General features: G+C 46.4%; 6 protein-coding genes across 6 annotated transcripts; 2 read left to right on the top strand and 4 right to left on the bottom strand.

Moving 5' to 3' along the window:
• Positions 1-2,415: 2,415 nt before the first annotated feature.
• On the top strand, positions 2,416-2,991 carry BKA67DRAFT_585049 (uncharacterized protein; the record flags this gene model as incomplete). The annotated part of the gene is made up of 3 exons (XM_046104184.1): positions 2,416-2,596; positions 2,719-2,806; positions 2,916-2,991. Coding segments are annotated over 3 exons (345 nt in total), but the record flags the coding sequence as incomplete, so codon positions are not given.
• Positions 2,992-4,305: 1,314 nt separating this feature from the next.
• On the bottom strand, positions 4,306-6,027 carry BKA67DRAFT_585048 (uncharacterized protein). Its single transcript, XM_046104183.1, has one exon. It carries the CDS (start codon positions 5,788-5,790, stop codon positions 4,792-4,794), a length of 999 nt encoding a protein of 332 aa, XP_045951955.1. The 5' UTR covers positions 5,791-6,027; the 3' UTR covers positions 4,306-4,791.
• Positions 6,028-6,156: 129 nt separating this feature from the next.
• On the bottom strand, positions 6,157-7,418 carry BKA67DRAFT_639663 (concanavalin A-like lectin/glucanase domain-containing protein; the record flags this gene model as incomplete). The annotated part of the gene is made up of 4 exons (XM_046105742.1): positions 6,157-6,202; positions 6,261-6,390; positions 6,449-6,879; positions 7,201-7,418. 3 exons carry the CDS (start codon positions 7,416-7,418, stop codon positions 6,308-6,310), a joined length of 732 nt encoding a protein of 243 aa, XP_045951954.1. The 3' UTR covers positions 6,157-6,202; positions 6,261-6,307.
• Positions 7,419-8,480: 1,062 nt separating this feature from the next.
• On the top strand, positions 8,481-10,365 carry BKA67DRAFT_631893 (glycoside hydrolase superfamily). The gene is made up of 4 exons (XM_046105598.1): positions 8,481-9,037; positions 9,091-9,174; positions 9,231-10,079; positions 10,130-10,365. Exons 1-4 carry the CDS (start codon positions 8,683-8,685, stop codon positions 10,159-10,161), a joined length of 1,320 nt encoding a protein of 439 aa, XP_045951953.1. The 5' UTR covers positions 8,481-8,682; the 3' UTR covers positions 10,162-10,365.
• Positions 10,366-11,630: 1,265 nt separating this feature from the next.
• On the bottom strand, positions 11,631-12,026 carry BKA67DRAFT_664514 (uncharacterized protein; the record flags this gene model as incomplete). The annotated part of the gene is made up of 1 exon (XM_046108391.1): positions 11,631-12,026. One exon carries the CDS (start codon positions 12,024-12,026, stop codon positions 11,631-11,633), a length of 396 nt encoding a protein of 131 aa, XP_045951952.1.
• Positions 12,027-13,592: 1,566 nt separating this feature from the next.
• On the bottom strand, positions 13,593-14,390 carry BKA67DRAFT_541659 (uncharacterized protein; the record flags this gene model as incomplete). Its single annotated transcript, XM_046100973.1, has 1 exon — positions 13,593-14,390. One exon carries the CDS (start codon positions 14,388-14,390, stop codon positions 13,593-13,595), a length of 798 nt encoding a protein of 265 aa, XP_045951951.1.
• Positions 14,391-15,238: the final 848 nt, after the last annotated feature.

Here is a 15,238-nt window from a genome sequence, read left to right as displayed (position 1 = left end):
ATGCAGTGGGGACTGTGGGGGGCCTTTTCCCTGACCAACACGCTTACAAGGTGTGTAGCATAGCTTTATCAGCCATCCCCAAAGTAGCGGGATCCGAGTAGTCTATGGGCTCTTGGCCCACATACTCGCTCTAGATAGACATTACCTTCAGCGATGTGCGTCACAGGCGCTTTCCTTGCAATTGACGAACGGTATCTGCAAATTGAAAAATGCGCATGAGCGCCTTTGTTTACACCGAAAGACTGAAACGCAAAATCGGATTGCCATTGGGGAAAACTATATGAGCTAACTAATGGCTTCACTTATATCATAAATTCAATTTCACTCAGCGCCGCATTGATGTATTTCCTTGATATCAAGGAATTGTGAGCTGCTTGTGATATTTAATCTAGCTGCATCGTGTTGAAAAGGCGATTGCCTGTGTCTGTTGTGTCTTTGCCTGTAAATTTGTTCTCAGATACTCGAAGAGCAACTAGTCTAGATCGATGTTGCCATCCTGTACAAGTGCCTCACGGACTGGGCTTCCCGCCGCAACTGCTTCAGCTTGAACAACTCCTAAGAGAATGATAATACGAATTTTGACCACTAGCGAGCGTATATATTGGACCAAATCAACCAATGTCCTTCCAATGTTCATGACGAAATCAACCAAGATCACGGCGCTATGTCCATGAAAGTGATGCAGCTTCTACTCAAGAGCAGGATGACGAAACGGACTCTAGCTTCAAATTCAGCTCCACTTCTAACTTGAATTCTGGTTCTGATGGACAACATAGCGGAGGCTACAACAATAACCCAACGGGTGGCTTCAGCGATGAGATCTTACAAGTGCTTGGAATTATCGGCAGAATTGGCACGCTCGTGATGAGTACAAGCTTGAACTCAATCACTTGTATCCAGTATTCCAATTAGCAAATATTCAAAGATTATCCATCTTTGACCTCGAGCTACCAGGAGCTTCGAATCTTTCTGAAAAGACTTTTAAATCATCAAGTATTTCAGATTTGATCCTGGTCCACCACAGCGACTCACTGCTTACGACTCCAACACATTGACACTTCCTACACTACCGAAGGACTTGATCAAGTTGTCAATCTATCTGAATGACTGCGACTTGCTCAGAAACCACAAGCAGCATTCGAACGACGACTTGTGGAAGGGAATACAGCATCATGAAGATTCTATCGAGCATTTGGCCATACACTGTTTTGCTTATTGAAAGCGTTCTTACTTGGACACAATATAGCTGGTAAGCTCTCAAATCTCTTGGCGGGTATGGTTATGCATTACGACAACTTTACTAGTCACAGCACAACTCAATTGTGCGAGACTGCATATCTGTCAGGGCGAAAGCGTTCTGCTCGTTCCATAACAATATCCATGCTCTTCCGAGACCCCCGTCACCGTAATAGTGTCTCCATCAAACATTTGGGCAATGAAATATATTTATACAAACCCTCCGGGTCCCAGTCACGATTTGCCACGGCCAAAAGTGGTGCCACTCTACCTTGATGAGAATCAACTTAACAATTCCCGATTCTCAAGCTTATAGCAATCAATCCTGTAGCAAAGAGTACCGAATTCAAGCGACTTACGTTGTGTCCCCTGTTCATGGCCACGACACGGCCACACTTCCCACGCTCTTCTAAAGAGATAGAGAGGCTGATGAGAATAAACAGGAGGCAAAAACAGTCATCGCCATCTCATGAATGATGTTCATTACGGCTTCCATGTATAATGGAGCGATATGATCAAATTTGAAAAGCAAGCGCAAAAATGGAAGAGAAAAACACTAATATATATATGTTCGCAGTTTTTGGCACAGTTTGGCGAAGCCCGAACACTCACTAGCGAACTGAACTCCATCGTCCGACAACAGAGATACATAGGAACTCGCGTTCTTCCTAGGGAGGCTATACTCTTTTGCCCAACGGCACAAATTGATATCCGTCAGTTCAGTGAAGAACGCAAGCAGCTGAAGGCATTGGGTAACCCACTCCCGACGCCCTTGCATAACTCATTTAAATTTGTAAGTAATATTATAACTAGTTATAATATAATTATATAAATTAATTCCCATTTATATTTACGGGTGGTCGGTTTCATTATAAATAGATTAATTCCCTACTGTTAAGTATAGGTGACACGGCCCAAGACGCGGTCCTATAGTACGTGTCAAAATTTATGTAACCCTGTCATATATCGCCAAGTCGCTAATCAATTCTGATACCAATCTACGTGGTTCTGAACGCTAATACCACCCACCGCCTCTTACCTAAACAACACTCTTTTCTAAAGCTATTATATCCACGGTCGAGATGCCGCCGCGCGGTCCTGGGCTTCCAGAGGTTATGAAAGCTCGAATTTCAGAGCTCCGTTCTTTAGGCTGGTCGGCGAATCGAATCTACAAAAAGGCACCCCGATATCAAATTATCGACTATTAAAGGCTATATCACACGAGAAGCAGCTATAGCTCGGCGAGCCGACGATTATAACCCCTTGAGACGCGGTCCGAAGCGAAAATTAACCGAAGAAGACCGCGACCGTATCTACGATATTATACACCATGAAGACCCCTATATTAAGCACCATAACTGTCAGAGCTTATCCGGTATCGGATTGCAATAGGGTATATAAGGGCTAGAATCCTCCATATATGATAGAGAGTAGGGCTCAGCGCGTCAATACTAGCACCCTAGCACTCCCTTGCAACACCAGCGTCTGACAACAACCTCCTTCGGGAGGTCGACGATAAGGTTAAATTAACGTCGCTTCGTAACCATTTACGAGAAATGGGTAAACATAAGTGGCTTTTAAAAGCAGCGACCTCTGTTAACTACTAATTACGCCCTATAGCGTCTTTAATAGGCTCGGTGTTGGAATACGGTTATCCGCGGTCTCGTACGACCATATAGTCTAGCTAGTTACCGGCGTACTGGCGGCAAGCCACCACAGCCACACCGTGGCTGTCGGCAGCTTGCAGCCGTATAGGCCAAACCCCTATCTGTAGACCGCGTACGATAGGAAGAATCCCTTCTTCCTTTCGTACGAGAGCGCTGAATATAGATCTATTTGTCGCCCACCCCGTACGGAAAGAATTGAATGGAGAAGCCATTCTACACTCGGCGACATGAAAGATAGACGGCGATTTAGTGGCGTCGAATACGCTAGAGTAACGAGTATTTAGTTAAATGAGGAACTAGAACTTAGCCCGTATAGACTTTTACGCGACCGTACGATTAAGCCCGCCTTAGCGACGTAAAAGAAGCCCGGTATAAGAAAGGGGTAAAAAAGATGTTACAAGCTTGCTTTTCTTATCACGACCAGACCGGTCTTGAGACTATCACAAGTTCAAGAAACCGGAAGCGAATCAGAAGCCTTGGAAATACTAGTGTGAGCAATATTTCCCTATTCGCGTCACTTTCATTGTCGACATCATTTCAAAGCCATCAATTCTCACTGGAAATGCCTCTCTAAGAGCAAGGTGATGGATGCAAAACGAAACAGCAGGTGAAGTGTGACAAGGATGAGGACCAAGGAAAAGAGACCCACGCTTCATTGGATGCTATCGAGACCGTGCGTCAAGCATCACTAGCGAAACAGACACCTCCAGACTACCTAAATCAACTCCCTCCATACGACCACAACGCCCAGGCATCGAAGAGTTGCGAATATTAGGCGTCAAGATCTTGGATGACAGTTGTGACAGGAACGATGATTTTATAACGTGATTATAACAGTTCTCTTCGCCCCATTTTGTCGGATGGGCATTTTCGGTTTTCGTGCTTCTATGATATCTTATATATTTTTCAATCTATTGAGAGCTCATGACTTTACGGACTCTTCTGGACGAATTGCGTTTACTTTATTGTATCGAAACTTATCAGGATGTCGAGCTGACGCCGCCTTGGGGAAGCGGGGACGTGAACGACAATAGTGTTCAGGGTAAAGAACTAGAGTAGGCTGAGACCAGTTTCTAGCGCTCCGACGTGTCCATATTGCTCACGTTGCTCTTCTATGGTGAACTAGACGTGCTTGACGTACGAGCAGTCGATTCCCGAAGGCCTCCGACGAAAATGGGAAGGTCCACACCGGAGACAAAGGTGAAACGAGCTGCTGTGTAGAAATATCTTGTCACTGAACGATGACAAAGCTCAGGTTTCGAAATGTTCTATAAGGTGATGGTCCCTTTTCACGAGCGTACTGAATGTAGATCCGCTTGCCTCGAGGGACGAGCATTTTGAATATCTCAAGAAGCAGTTCTGCCGGAAGGGCTAATAATGGGTTCATCGTGAGCAAAATAAGCGTTATTCGAATAAAAAGTTGTCTTAACAATGGGCATGATCGAAACTATCTACGATGGGGGGCAGAACAGAGTATTTGGAAGACACTTTGAACACGTGACTGCACCGCCAGCTTGGTCAAGCCATTTGTATATATAAGCGTAGGCCAGGGCTTGCCATCGAAAACTTTCGCTCATTTGTCATGATATTCGTCCTCGAACTGCATGCCGATAACTTGAACTACCTGCGAGTGCTCGAACAATTTGTAGACCTGTTTTCCATCTTTGAATCTTAAACGAATAGAGCATATACTTTAGAACCGAATAGGCCCACTAGGCCTCCATAAAATCTTCTGCCATTTGTTAGAATTGACTGACCGAATATAAAGGGGAATTTTCTGAGCATTCACCCTTTCGATCTTCCATATTAAGTTTGTTGGCGATACGTTTGCGGATGTTCCTAGTCCCAAGTGCTTCGGCTTCGTGCCGGAGCCCAAGGCAGCAAGTCCTCAAATTGACGCCCTCATAATGTGCTCTTCCCACTCCGTCAACAAGCTCATGATCTCTAGCGAATGCGTCCAGTTTGGCGAGGGACGTGGCGCCTGTTTGAGCCCAGCGCTGACACAATCCTCAACCGTTCGCACTTGGCAGTCAAATGCATCATGCTGGGCATTTACGACAACCTGCTTGGTAGCACCACCGTATTGCTTGATCTCAATAACATTTTCACCTCCTGAAGGCAGCCAAGGATTGCTCTTGAAGCGCAACGACGCTTTTTCGCCATTGATGACGAACCCAAAGTCGTTACCGAAACTGTCCGATGATTGAATGGTAGCAAGGACGCCATTCCCGAACCAAATGGCAAGTGCGGCGTCTTGCACGCGATCTGTGCCATCTCTGATCACGTTACCAGTTGCATGAACTCGGCGCACTTTGAATACGTCTCCTCCGAAGGCCGTCTCACTGATGAAGTGTACCAGCGATACTGGATAACACCCCAGATTGTAAATAGTGCCCATGCCTAGGGGATTGGCTTTCTTTCCAATGTCGGCGGCGTAATGTCCTGAGATGGAACGGATCTGGCCCAATTCGCCGGACCTAATGATCTCAGCCAGTTTGACCATCAGTGGGTGGCACAGATACATCAGTCCCTCTAAGAAGAATATGTCGGCTTGCCGTACGGCTTCGATCATGGCGTTCGACTCGGACATAGTTGTCGCTAGGGACTTCTCTGACAAAATCGCCTTGCCCCGCTTCGCAGCTGCAATCACTGCCTCGGCGTGCAAATGGCTTGGCAGACCGACGTAAATGACATCAACCTCGACATCGTCAAGAAGAGTTTGAATAGAATTAAATCTTTTCGCAATATTGTACTTGTCTGCAAATGCGTTCAAGCGCGCCTCGTCTCTGCCAAAAACAGCCGTGATGCAGGAACTCCGACTCCTCTCAATGGCCGTCACCATTGTATGGGAGATAAAGCTCGTCCCTAAGATCCCCCAGCGCAACATTGCGATTATGAACAATTGAATGGCATAGTGGAAATTGAAGACTGTCGTTCTTCTCCCCAAGTCTGCTGCGTTATATACCAAGGACGGAGTTCGGTCACCGGCGGAAACCGCGGCGTAACTGATTCGAGCCCGACTTTTCCGGCGCTTTAGCAATTTTCTAGCTGAGCGAAGATTCCATGTTGAGCAACTGCGGCTATATTTTCCTGTGCGAAGTCGGTAACGACCATTGCAAAGATGTCTAGAGGTTGTGGGTCCGGTAAGAACGCCGTGGCCGTGAGCATCGAGCCCTTATTTGCTGACAGATGATTGGCGTTCCGCTTGGTGTATATTCAATACAAAAATTTTCGCGTTACTTAAAACAGCGCAAACTGATAGAACCAACCCTAGTAATTTGTCGTGTACATATACCTAGGTACTGTATACATGAATACAAGAAGTGAAATGGAGACAGAAGCTAAAAATAATGAAAGTACACTCTCTGCCCTATATATAGCTCGGCTTGGGCTACCGGCTTGGCTCAAATATTGACCTCAGCCTGGAATCGCGATACAGTGAACGTAGCGTTGGTGCCCGTGAATCCTTCCGAACCGAATTGATCAACTAAGAAAAGATATGTTAGCTATACTTCTTAAGAAGACTGGAATAATCTAGAGCTTACTAAGCAAATACTGCTGGCTGATCGGGAAGGAGTAGTTGTCGGCAAGGTAATTGAAGAAGTCTAAGATATCTCCAGAGAAATTTCCAATGGCCGCGTCTGAAACCACGAAACTGTAGACTTTCATATCCCCGTTGTATCCAAAGTACAGGTCAAACGAATGGCCGGCAAGCGTTATGGTCTCCAGAGCTGAGCCGCTTTCCGTGATAGGCCACACGCCGCCATAACGGTTCAGCCAAATCATCAACTCATACTCCCCGTTGTAGTTGACGTGGTTTGCATCTGGGTGAGTAAACAAATCGTACGCCACGTTGGCACGAATATCGGTTCCAAAGTAGGACCAAATGGCTGTTGTGGGCAGCGACTTGACATTGCTGATCAGTGGTCGCGTGAACTGACGACCGGCATATGCGTAGCTCTTGACATTGTTCTCGCTCCCAGCCCACGTCCAGGTGGTACCCCAGCCGACATGTCAGACGAGAACTGTGCCAAGGCGCACGCCTTGACCCAGAACTGTATTAGCAGCGTGTGAGCTGCGTCTCAGGGGCCCCGCCCTGAGACGCACGCTGAAGCCGGGCCGACGGATCTACGATAGCGCCTATTAAGCGCAACGCAGGCGTTGCGCTGGGAGAGCGCTAGATAAATGAGGGCATGCTAGCTATTAGTTAGGGGGCAGAGTTCAGTCTGTATTCACTCTATACCCTACCTATTGCCTTTCTTGTGACTCTTCACTCTGCTGCCAACCCCGATCTGACACGACACCACCGCCACTTGCAACACCGTAATAATACGTGCACTGGGACCCAGATGTCGCTGTATCCATACCCCAGAGGTTATTCAGAATATCATATCCATCCTGTGAGGCATAGGCGTATTGGGTACAAAGTGCATTTTGCGTAGATATTGTAGCGCTCTGGGCGGCAACTGCAATGAACAACCCCAGGAGGCCAACTTGGGCGACTATAGACTTCATTGCCAAAAAGAGAAATAATTAAGAGAGTATCGAATTTAATGCTAAGCTATTGATGGCTTCGAGACTTACTACAAGTACACACATCAAGGTGTCTTTCCGTCTAGCTTTATACTTGATTGCGCACTAAGACGGCATGGAACCAGCCATGACAGTCTACATAATGGTGGGTGGTGTGATGAATGTCCACATTGGTAGCATCCATAACACTTTCATGTCAAGCAAGATATAGGAAGTGTGTACCGGCCCGTGAATTCCTGAATTTAGCGGGTCGTTTTGTGAGTCATTGGCTGCTATTTGTTGGTTCAAGCATTCGGGAGGTCTTCCTCCAGGTCTACAGCAAAGGCAAGGCAAGGTACGGAGGAAGACCGTGTCGCCGCCAATAAGGTATGCCCCCAGTCAGCTTATTAATTGTATACGACCTTTCACTACCGGTATTGTACGCAGAGATGCGTGCTATGAAGTACCGACATGTTCGTAGAGCATGTGAATAAGTTTAGCGAAAGGTCGTGATAAAGGTGTATCCAAGTGCTTCCAGTGACCTCATTAGACCTGGCCACGCATCTACCCACCGGCGTTAGTATAGTGAATAAGTAGTTAATGTTATTATTGAAAGGTCTTACGAAAATTTAGTTGTATAATAACACTACTTCGACAGCTTAGGCTGCGCTATCATAGTAACATTAGTTGCAACATAGTAAATCTATCGATTTCCAGGCTGCAACTTTAGGTAAGGCAGATACTTCGCTGATAGGTCCGATCGAAATTGTATTCGCTCGGAGCAAGCCCGACCTACCAAAGATATGAAAGCTAATTAGGAAATGCGGAAGTCGAGGCCCCGCCTCGCCACTTTTACGTGGACGGCATGTCCACCACTTGCGGCCTAGTGTTAATATGGGAGCTCTCCGAGATCCAATAATACATTGCTTGGGAAGCAGGTACAGTAATGACATTTACTTTCCACCCGTGTAGATATACCGATTTATCGACTAGACCATTTCTGGCAGTATAAAAATAGTGTTCGCGCCACAAAATAATGATGACTTGCCCGATTAAAGCAAAGGTGTCTTTCCATTCAATGTAGCTCAAGTCTTTGCAATTATTGAAAATGGGTAAAACCCCAAATGCCCCATGATACACCTCGTTCGCGTCTAATATCTGAGAGTACAACGTCATGCTTTCTATAAGATGTTGTTAAGCCCTATCGTGTATTGACGGTCCTCGCAGTCCGCGCCATACCTATAACTTGCTTCGTTACTCCGAAATTATGCAGAAAACGGCACTAGTACTTGTCTCTGCCATTGTCGGTCTTGCGGAGGCTTCGGTCAATCCTGATGGCACTGGCCGACTCCCAGCAATGGGCTGGAATTCTTGGAACGAGTACAGCTGCAATATTAGCGACCAAACCTTTGTTAACACTGCAGATTTGTTAGTGAGCCTTGGATTAAAAGACCTTGGCTATCAATATGTGAATATTGATGATTGCTGGAGCTTTCAAGGTGGTCGTGACAATGCAACTCAAAGAATCATGCCAGATCCGGTAAAGTTTCCTAATGGGATAAAAAACGTCGCCGATGAAGTCCATGCTAAGGGCATGAAGCTAGGTATCTACGGTGATGCAGGTAAATGGGCCGGTTGGTGGTTGTTTATCAGAATCTGACTAATGTACTCATAGGAACCCAAACATGCGGAGGTTATCCTGGCTCTTTGGGTTTCGAGGCCATTGATGCAGAAGCATTCGCTGAATGGGGCATTGACTGTGAGTTCACCCTATTTCTATTCCAAACTACTCTAATACTAAGTGCCCATTTATAGACCTGAAATACGACAATTGTTATGTTCCGGACGAATGGGTGGATGTGCCCCAGATGTACCCGGATAATGGGGGAACTCCTGATGGCTATGTCCCCCTAGGATATGATTGGTCTACCTCTAACAGCTCAAAGCGTTATATGCGTATGCATGATGCTTTGGCCAAACAGAACCGTACGATCCAATACTCCCTTTGCATTTGGGGTCATGCCAATGTTGTAACTTGGGGTAATAAGACGGGCCACAGTTGGCGTATGTTCAGCGACATATATCCCTCGTGGACAGGAAGCTATGAATATAGCCAAGCTTTGATGCCCATACTAAATCAGGCAGCCTTTTACGCTAATGTATCGGATTTCTGGGGTCACAACGACTGGGATATGCTCGAAGTAGGGAATGGCAATCTTACCATCGAAGAGAATCGCAGTCATTTTGTTCTTTGGGCTGCGCTCAAGAGCCCCTTGATTATCGGTACGAAGCTGGACTCTATCCAAGACGAAGTCTTGACTATTTTTAAGAACAAGGAGATTATTGCGTTCAATCAAGATCCTGTTTATGGAAAAGGCGTGGTTCCATACAAATGGGACGGTGTGGGAAATGCCACTCACCCAGCCAATTATTGGGCTGGAAACTCAGTAAGGGGCGTTCACACATTCATGCTTAACACTAAGGAGGTTGAGGAGCCACTAACGGCTATTTTCGCTGAAATTCCTGGCCTGAAAGATCAAAAGTCTCAGCCTTACTTGGTTCATGATATGTGGAGCGGCAAGGATCTCGGGATCTTCAAGGGTTCGTTTACTACAAAGGTGAAGAGGCATGATACTGCCGCGCTCAGAATTACAAAAGCCGATGGTGATTTATTTTCCCTTTCAACTTAAAAGAACATACTAATTTTTATTAAGGAACGCATCCCATCGACTGGCAACGGGACTAAGGGGTTTATGACGGCTTTTCATGTTATGGGGCTGTATATGACTACAGGCTCATGCTCTTACTATGGGGTAATGTCAGACAGGAATTGCAACAAGGCGCACATCTCAATCAAGGACTGTAACTGCAGCGTATGAGCGGCGTCTCAGGAGCTCTGCCCCTGGGATGCACGCTAAAACGGGGCCAACAAATTTGCGGCAGTGCCCATTACGCAAAGTACAGGCGCTGCGTTACAAAAGCGCTAAATAAAAAAGGGCGGGCTAGCTGTTAGTTGGAGGGGCAGAGTTCAGTCTGTATTCAATCTATACCATACCTATTGCCTATCTTGTAACTCTTCACTCTGCTGCCAACCCCGATCTGACAGGTAATAATATTTGATGTTACCCAGTCGGTTCGTTTGTTTGTTTGTTTGTTTGTATTTAACGTGGGGACCGTCCCTTACTATGGCAAAACACACTCCCAGAGCCAAGTCCTTGACCACAGGCAGATCATCGCCAGCAGCCATCATCGGTTTTCTTGACAAACATCTTTGAATGATCTCGTCTAATCGTTGTGAGAAAGATCGCATGATGGTTTGGAACCTTATCTTGAAAAACTGGATCAACTTGAGATCCTGTAAGAACGTACCGTTCGTGAAGAAAGCTGTATCAACGACGCAAAGCCAAATTTCCTCCCGGTTCACACCTTCGTGTTTGTGCTTGTAGATAACATACTGGATGGCGAAAGCCAGCGAGGAAGTCCATGACAAGAAAGGACCCCCGAATGCTCTTGAAGTGGACGAGCGGAGATTTTCGTCCAAGTAATGGCCACTTCAGTCTCATCTCTAACGAAGATATCCATCAAATTACGAGATACGGCGTCCTTTGATGTCATCCATTCTTCGCCATTATCTCTGGCAGTTTTTCGAGAATATATCAGGAACAAGAAGCGAGGACAAGCCTCTAGTGCCTCCTGGTTTCGGGGCCTGGCTCCGGTGAAGCTGAATAGAGACAAGCAATAACGTCCCAAGGTCTGTTTGTCGCCTACGCTTGCTCCGATGGACTAAACAGCCCTAACAACGACCTGGCAGCTAGTAGAGTCAACACGTACAGTAATATGGTTATATTGTATTTCTTTTGCAAGCCAGGACCATCAGATGAATAAGATTATGATAAAACAGATTATGTATTATCGAATAACTAGGACGCTGGGGGACCTGGCCACTTTTTGGAGCCCTTTCTGTGGGCATGACGGGACAGATTTTTGGACATTTCCGGTCACTCAATTTGCTGGCTAAGCAAGAACCAATGTGGCGTACTGGCTGCCGCGTGATGCAAGGATATGTGGCACAAGAGCGATGTCGTCAAACACTCATACGACTGTATAGAAGTCCGCAACTCCTAGAGCACAAATCACTTTTCATACAAAGCCCACTGATCACGGTTTAACTGAGATTTCGTAAGTAAGCAGAGTTTCGATTACTCAAGCGTAGTCTTAGTAACCTGGCCAGAAATGAACTTTAGCCTTTGCTCCATCTCTCTTCCCGCGCTTCCTAGTACCTCTCAACTTTTGGAACAATGATTCGAGATAGCCACCACCCTCCTTGGCCTCGGCTATACTGATTTTGTGTTTATCCTGAAGGGTATAGTGGCGAAACGCTTCGAAGTCTTGCCATACTTCGACATCCCTGCCTATATGCCGTGTATCAATCAAGTCCACAGTATTTATAAGCTGTTTCTTTAGGGCTCGCTTGCAATCTGAAATGGAGTCGCCTGGTATTATTTGGACCTCACGATACAAGTATTGGTATCCTTTGAGCTCCTCGTCTTCTGTAGGTCCTTCTCTGGAGCCGTGCAAAGCTTGTGATTGGATGACCAGCGATCCAGCCATGAACGCAGCCTCCGTGGCCTGCTGAGCCTCTGACTTGCACACAACTCATCAAGACGTGTCGGTAGACCCTGGTCTGCAGCACTATCACATGATGGCAGAATCGACCAAAGCCATCGAGATCTGCTTGGTAATGTCATTTGATGGTTCGATGTTTCCGGCATTATTCCATGCCGAAGGGGTAATATTCCTGGCCTGGATCTTCCTTCAGCCGAGGCTCGTTGTCGTCGAGGATTCGCTCTCGGTGAGACCGACGTGGTATGATTTATTAAATGGCCACGCATGAACTGTAGGACGATTATGATCATGTTCGCCCTTCTGGCTAACTCGCCATTTGAGACCAGGTTGACGGTATATGAAGTCATCTCGAGATCGGCGCTGGGTAATGTTCAACTCGTACAATCCGCATCATGCCGCCGTCGTATAGACATGCCGTCCGAATCTCCAAAGACGGCCTGGAAATACTGGAGGGTTTGAAACTGCCTGTAACATCGACGGAAACCCAGGCAAGCGCATCACTACGCTTGCGTATCGGGCTATCAAGTGAAACCTCCAGAGGTATAATGTAACATAACGTTCAGATCTGTCGCCTTATCCCTAGACTTTTGGTAGAATCACAGCTCAGATAAAAAGAAATGCCCCCGTATCAAGTTCTGAAGACTCCAAATCTACGACACTTGTATCCTCCAATCGAGTTACTAATCAAACTACAATAACCTTTGTGCGGGAGTTTGTAAAAATTATTGATCTCAAGGAGACGGGCGACTGTTCCCAGAGTCAACACGACGACTGAAAGGCAGTAAGTATTTGTATTTAATTTTTACATCGAAAAGGTCTGCCCATAATGCGCTATCGTATAATTATTACCAAAAGCTGCCTGTTCCAAGGTTGATATTGAGTAAGGCGTACGGCCCAAGCAGGCATTTTTGCCATAAAAATCTGTGTAGCGAAGCCGTTACTTGGAGCACAAGCGCGAGCTTTAATTTGGAAAGACGGCAAGAGACGTGGAAGGCAGACCTTATATTAGATACCTTGCTGTTATAGCTCAAGTCAATTACTTGATACTTTTGTTTTTTACCGACTTTTGACCCCAAGACGCAGAACTTATGGATTCTTTAAACTCTTTTCAGGTCATATTTTCATCCGTGGCACAACTTGACAGCTATAGCTCGGCAGTTACTGCTCGATAGTCACGGCCATACCGAACGCCATAATCCAGTATCAATAGTCTGGACTATCGAAGACACTGAGTACCAGCTTCCCTTCGGAAGCCCCGTGATGTACCAGTAGTCTAGACTATCGGAGACCTTGGGAACTCATTTCCCTTCGAAAGCCCTGAGCGTCTGGGCCACGGAGACCCCGAATAGAGGTTCTAGTATGTCTATGCTAGTATCTCAGGACGAAGGACATATACAGGCGCTTAGCCAGCTATAAGCCGGCAAGCTTGACTTCATACTCTTGGACGACATATACTTCTACTCTACAGTTTACCTCTACTACCAACCAGCCTCCTCTGTACTCTACCCCGTGCTACCTACTCTGCTGTATTGTGATCACTCCTGCTGCCCTCTAACGACGTCGGTCTGTTACATTCCCACCCCTCAGAGCCCACCACCACTTAGCGTGGCTCCACATTTCACAATTCTCATCCCCCGTTAACATCCACCACTTTCGTAAAAACCAAGGTGCCGCCTCCCAGCTCCGCATATCCCAAGGCGTTCCCTCACCCCTACCATGACCTACTCCCCTGTAACCGCCCCAACAGATGACTCCACCACCCACCAGATCCGCACAGAGTTCGTCCTCGTCGATCAGCGGTGGATCCATGTCCAGTACTGAGATGGCGCGGCTGCGAAATTCGGGAAAAGGGATTACGTCAAGGTATGGATGGTGAGATGTAGTAATCTGGTTGGCTGCTGGTCGCAAATCCCGCGCGATATTGTTGTAAAGCCCTGTTTCTAGACTATGGGGATCGGTGCTTTGATCTTGCAAGGGAGAAATGCAAAAAGGTGATACTGCATCATCTTGAGAAAATTGAGCAAAGGTCAAACCTATTGCGCTAGCATTAGCAACAAAGGCAGCAAGTGTAGTGGCCGTAGAAATGTGGATATTATTGATATAAGGATCGGCAAATTCAGAGGTACCGGGATAGCGAGTGTATCCTGGAAGAAGAGGGAATGGTTGGTTGGCGACGCCAAAGTTTGATGGATTTGCCGCTTCGAGTAGTGGTGGGTTTGGAATGTGCAAATTCAAAGGAGTAACATTTTGTGACTGGTGATTTCTCACTTGGTATTCGTTCCAAGAGAGAAATCGTCCCGATAACCCGGCACGCAAAACATCTTCAAAACTAAAATTTCTCTCGATCATGGTTTGAGCAAACCCATCGTTGAGGAAATTAACATCCTTACTGATTAAGGCTCGCAACACCTTAACACAAGCCAAGTGCTCGCACCATAAGAGTGCCCAACATAATTGTTGTGCATTGCCGCGCCAAGACGTTCCAATGATAATGCTTGAGTGCACTCTGCGGGCCCATATATGCCAATGATATTCACAACTCCTATCCATCGCGCAACCTCTTTGCTTAGATAGTTTCACCTCCCATCACTAACGTCTTTAGTCCTGGAATGGTGGACGGTTCCAGTGAATAGGTTACGGAGGTAGTGAAATGACATAATCGCAGTTCATTCGGTTGAACACGCCGACCATGTCGTCCTTGCGCTCCCGTTCTGATGGCATGCAAAGATCACCACCACAAATTAAGGTCTGCAAATGATTTGACCAAGAGACGTCGAAGTTGTACGACACAAAATCAAATACACGGGTTCCTGGCTTGATGTTCAATACGTCTGCCTGATGCGTCGCTGCTGATGCAAAATTTCCGTAGGTTGCTACAATACCTTTTAGTATGCCTGTTGATTCATTTGTGAATAAAAGTGTAAAACAACTCATGATCAGCCTGCTTCAATTCGAGGGAGGACTGATAGCATCGAAGAAACCACGGAGATAGGAATCAATTTCCCACGCGGTTGATCAAACAGTGCGAATAATTAAACAAAACAGAATCCGGGAATACGTACCATATAATACATCAGATGGACAGACTTCAGGTAAATGTTGCGCCGTCGAACATGGGAGTATTGTAAAATGTGACTTCGATCGACGACAACCACCTTTGCATTCGAAAGGCGACCTGCCAACGCCTCATTTTCCAC

The sequence above is a fragment of the Truncatella angustata genome, assembly GCF_020726525.1.
Source record: "Truncatella angustata strain MPI-SDFR-AT-0073 chromosome Unknown BKA67scaffold_11, whole genome shotgun sequence".
Taxonomy (NCBI): Eukaryota; Fungi; Ascomycota; class Sordariomycetes; order Amphisphaeriales; family Sporocadaceae; genus Truncatella; species Truncatella angustata.
This window is presented reverse-complemented; position numbering and strand designations above follow the sequence as displayed.